Source organism: Fomitiporia mediterranea (genome assembly GCF_000271605.1).
Source record: "Fomitiporia mediterranea MF3/22 unplaced genomic scaffold FOMMEscaffold_1, whole genome shotgun sequence".
NCBI lineage: Eukaryota > Fungi > Basidiomycota > Agaricomycetes > Hymenochaetales > Hymenochaetaceae > Fomitiporia > Fomitiporia mediterranea.
The window spans coordinates 3,817,046-3,822,214 of NW_006760386.1; the positions used below are offsets into that span (position 1 = coordinate 3,817,046).

The 5,169-nt window shown below is 46.0% G+C and overlaps 1 protein-coding gene across 1 annotated transcript in view; it reads right to left on the bottom strand.

Annotated features, from left to right (window-relative positions):
• Positions 1–4,612, bottom strand: part of FOMMEDRAFT_75331 (MFS general substrate transporter) — a gene marked incomplete at both ends in the record, with an annotated part of 9,499 nt that extends 4,887 nt beyond the window's left edge. The window contains 5 exons of the mRNA XM_007261867.1: positions 626–688; positions 1,023–1,069; positions 1,096–1,170; positions 1,229–1,286; positions 4,376–4,612. Of these exons, the coding sequence (XP_007261929.1) occupies positions 626–688; positions 1,023–1,069; positions 1,096–1,170; positions 1,229–1,286; positions 4,376–4,612 (480 nt within the window). The remainder of the gene's footprint in view (positions 1–625; positions 689–1,022; positions 1,070–1,095; positions 1,171–1,228; positions 1,287–4,375) is intronic.
• Positions 4,613–5,169: the final 557 nt, after the last annotated feature.

Here is a 5,169-nt window from a genome sequence, read left to right on the forward strand (position 1 = left end):
GTAGGGCTCTTACGTTGGGAAGAAGTTCACGAAGCTCAATCCCAGGAGCTGCGATATACCCATGAGGGAAAAGATATGCACCTTTACATCTTTGCAGGCTAATTTTAGGCCTGTCCACATCCTATGGTGGTCCTTAAGCGATGCGAGAATATATGTGATTCGATGTTATGCTGTGCTCACGATTCGCCTTCGCGGTCCTGATCCGCTTCACCTGCATCCTCTGCGAGCCGGGCTTGGGCTAAACGCCTCTCCGTGGGTGATAGCCAACGTGTATTCACAGGCTGACGGAATAATTAATTAGCTTCATGAGAAAAGGCCTAGAGAGGTGACGAACGTAGTCAGGCAATGCCCACATAGAAAAGAAGCCAACGCAGATGGTAATGGCACCCTACAGGCAAATTAGTCTTGCAATAATTGAAAATCATGTCCAGTTTACTTCGATGTAGAATAGCCTTGTAAAGATCGCTTTAGTACCCGTACTAAACAAACAGCAACTGTAACAATATGTTCACCATCTCCAGCCGCGTATACCCCTCGCACCCTCCAGTCCGGAAAGTATCCCAGCAGCAAATAACTGTATCTAACATCAATCATCTTAACGAATAATGACCAGGAAACGACTTACACTGCCAAAAGCATTTGATACAAGTAGGCCGCCATAAAGGATAGCAGACCTAAAAGCCAATTCCTAAAGAACGTTCGATTAATTATGAACAATGTCAGTAGAGTAATTGATGAGTACCTTTCGTGTGTACCATCTTGAAAGAAGATACATGGCACCAGGATAGAACGCGGCTTCCGGAAGACCAATGAAGATTCTGCATGCAATTATTCCGCCAAATGAATGGGTAATCTATACGACAAGATATTTGACTAATGGAAAGGCTAGCGATCAAGGACGACATACGCCCGTCAGAGCACTCGTCAGACCCCAGAGAACGACACATGTTCCTATATACAGTGAAGGTCTGACGAAGCGTCAACGTCTGACAAGGATAAATTCTGCGGTGTTACCTCGTCACATAATTGAGGGCCTTGTTAAAGAGGTGGGTGACACTGACTAAGCATACTCTAAAGCGTTGTCCTTGATAGAACATACCATATTGGATGGAATTTGTGCAGGGCAATATGAGACATATAGAATAGCAACGACAGTATCATATTGAATGTCTATGAAGGCCAAATGAGTATGTTCGTCCTGAATAATCATGATCTCAAGCGTACTTACCAGAAAGGCCGAGATCTTGTTCGAGACCTTTTAACCTTGCGGTTGTCACGGCGGTCCTCTACATAAGTATCAGTCAATGTCCTATTGGAAAAAGAAAACTCTATTCACATCGATATAATTCATCAGATAAATAAGAATTATCGTTGGTAAAAGACGCATGTCGAGCTTTCGGAGTAATCGCTTTTCCTCTACTTTGCGCCTCCCAATATCCAAGATGGCTGCGCTGGAGTCCGAGATCGCATCATCCTCTGCTTTCGCTGACCTCTTGCTTTCTACTGAGACTTTCTCTGTGGATGGCTCCTCTATGGCGGGACTTTTGGGAGTAGAGTCTGGCATTGGTTTGGAAGCGGCCATGCTGATATAGGCGGAGTATGGAAGACTAAGTTGGACGGAGATAGAGGAAGAGCGGTACGCTGCAGACAGTACCGGTACGACCTAAGAAGCAGCAAGACGTACGACACCTGGCCTGATTAATTCCGCTGGGGCCCTCCAAATTCGATCATGGAGTAGTGACGCGCTTTAAAAGGTCAGCACTGTTGCTTTCACGGGCCGTCTTTGCATTCATGAGCGCTATTGATATTTTCGCTTCGGCACGCATAGAGTTTCAACCTTGCGTAATTATGTTGGAAGCATATCCCAAAATAGCCTCGTGTTCTCGCAACTTCAATAATAGAACACACAAAATCGTACAAATAGATTTCATTCAGTATATTCCATACCTTAGTAGAGATTCCTGAATCCTCGCTTTCTCTCCATTGCCTCCTCAATCGTGATACCCTCCAAACGCGCAAATTCCTCGATACGTTGGCGATTTGCACCCTTAAGTGCACCTAATTCGTCTCTATCCAGTTTTGCATTCTCATATTTCAGCATGCGTCGTAACACTGCCGACGTGTCTCAGTCAGACCAGAAAAGCGATTCAAGGTGAGTGATTGACTTACCGAAGGCGAGGGAAGAGCTAAACGCGAGTGCCGCGATACCGATAAACATTGATTGGTGATACGCTGGGCCCCATTGAGCTTTCCAGGCGAATGAGCCGACCCTGTAATGCAGTACCGAGACAACGGATGTCAGTTTAGTCAAGTGAGAAAAAAAGATGAGTCGTAATATATATAGGGAACGGAGCGGAGAAGGACGTACAAATTCCCGATGTTTCCGAACCCATTTACAATCCCCATTGCTACCGCGCGCTTCGTCGGCGGACGCGGAATGGCGTTGGACACCCAGACCAAAGTTAGCGCGAAGCCTATAAAGTACATGCGTGCACATTTTGCAAGGAGAGATCGACGGTTTATATTAAGAGTTTGTGTCAGAGATATTAAAAGATTTCTTCTCAGTATATTCGACAGGAAAGGAGATATAGAATGAACGGGGAAAGTGCGACGAACCAGCATATCCACTTGCCATTAGGAACATCGCGACATACCGACCACCAACGGAGAACGTTGATACGCCGATGATATAGCCAACCATAACACCCCACCATGGTACGGTAATATGTAAGAAACGTTCTCCTGATCGGTCTAGATCGCAAGGATATCAATCATTCGGCTTGCCTTGGCATGAGTTGGTATACAACGCACCAGCATGAAAGGCGTTCGAGCAGCAAACAATAGAAGCGAAAATCCAAGGTGGGCTATAAAACACGCCTGTTTAGCCGTTTACTAGCTTCATTCGTCAGGGAAGTAGGCTTACGCAGCAAGGAGCAGACCAATAGTGGTGTTGAAGCCTAGAGTCGCTGTAAGTCTATATTACAAGGGTGTGTAGTCAGAACGATTGCTATCTTCCGTGAATCGGTGGAGAAGGTAGTCAACTTACGTTGGGAAGAAGTTCACGAAGCTCAACCCTAGGAGTTGCGATGCAGTCATGATAGAGAAGATGGCCACTTTTATATCTTTGCACGCAAGCTTCAATCCAGTCCACATTCTAAATGCGTCGTGAGCAACGTAGCATTCGTAGACTTGATTGCCTGTCCTGCTTACGATTCGCCTTCACGGTCCTGATCCGCTTCACCGGCGTCCTCTGCAAGCCGAGCTTGTGCTAAGCGCCTCTCAGTGGCGGATAGCCAGCGCGTATTCACAGGCTAGGACATACTGGATGAGTTACCTGGTGACAATTACAGACGGACAGACGGACATAGTCGGGCAATGCCCACATGGAAAGGAATCCTACACAGATTGTGATGGCACCCTGCAAGAAGAATTATGTTGGTTCAAGATCGAAAACACGTTTGATTTCACCTCAATGTAGAATAGCCTTGTGAAATACATGTAGATATCCTGTCAAATGAAGACTGTAAATAGAAGAGCGCTTACCATCTCCAGCCACGTATACCTCTCGTGCCTTCCATACCGGAAAGAATCCCTGCAGCCAGCAACTGCGACAGAAACGATTAATTTTCGACGAATAATCACAGGCAATTGAGGCTTACACTACCAAATGCATTTGATATGAGAAGACCGACGTAAAGAATTGCAGACCGGAAAGCCAATTCCTTGAGATAGTAAGATTGATATGCGTCCGATTCTCGAACACAGCATACGTGAATACCTTTCGTGTATACCACCTTGAAAGGAGGTACATAGCACCTGGATAGAAAGCAGCTTCCGGAAGGCCAATGAAAACTCTACACGCCATTATACCGCGAAATGAATGGGTAATCTGTTCAGAAGACGTATTGTCAGTACTCGTATTGCCATAACGCACTATGCTTACTCCGGTCAGAGCGCTCGTCAAACCCCAAAGAACTACACAGGTTCCAATATACAATGAAGGCCTAACGTAAGATACATGAATTCCGTAAGTTCATAACGACGGAAATAGCAGGCCTACCTTGACACATAATTTAGGATCTTGTTAGAAGGATACGTATTAGATTTGCTTGCACAGAGTATGCTCCGCAAGACATACCATATTGGAAGGAATCTGTGCCGGACAATATGAAACGTATAAAATAGCCACGACCGCATCGTATTGAATATCTGTATATGGAGCACTATAAGCACTCGAATCCGTTCACATGCATCCAAGAAATGCTTTCCAGATAGACCAAGATCCTGCTCGAGCCCCTTTAACCTCGCAGTCGTCACAGCCGTTCTCTACAAAGGCTTGAGTCAGAAGAAGCAAGTAATATGCAAATTGGCTTACATCAATATAATTCATGATGAAAATGAGAATTATTGTTGGCAGAAGGCGCATGTCGAGCTTTCGAACTAGACGTTTTTCTTCTGTTCTTCGTCTCCCCACGTCTAAGATGGCGGCACTAGAATCCGAAACTGCATCATCCTCTACCCTTACTGATCTCTTGCTCTCCACTGACTCCTTCTCCACACCAGTCCCTTTGGTGATGACTCCTTCACTTAGTTTCGGTGCAGAATCAGACATGCTGATATTGACCGAGAGCACAGAAGAAAAACAAGTTGAGGTAGGGATGCAGAAGAGTGGTGCAGCGGGCAGAAGTAAATGACGTTCAATACACAGTGCTGCTAAGTAGTCTGGCCGGATTAACTCCGTTGAGCACTACTGTTTTCAAATGCGGCATACAGTAGCACTTTATAAGCCCAGAGAATTCGTCACTTTCACGGGCCGTCTTAGCGCACATGAGCAGTCCGAACACTGTAGCTTACCGGCAAACAGAATTCTGCCCTTGAAAATGAGGGGTGAACACACATCCGCTATGAGGCAAGGATGTTCTCGTGACACGCTGTGGGCGCCATGAGAACATCGAAGCAACGAATTCATCGGCACCATATTCGGACTGGTTGAACGCTTCCATTGACACTGTCATTTGCGGGAGAAAAACGCTGCCTGGGATATTCTTGGGCTACCATAATCACGCAGGGCAGAGATGTGTTTGAATGGAAGGCAGCGTCCAGGATAGTGCTCCGCGCGTAGCGTATACGCTTACGCGCGTAAATTCTCTAACGTATACGCATACGCGC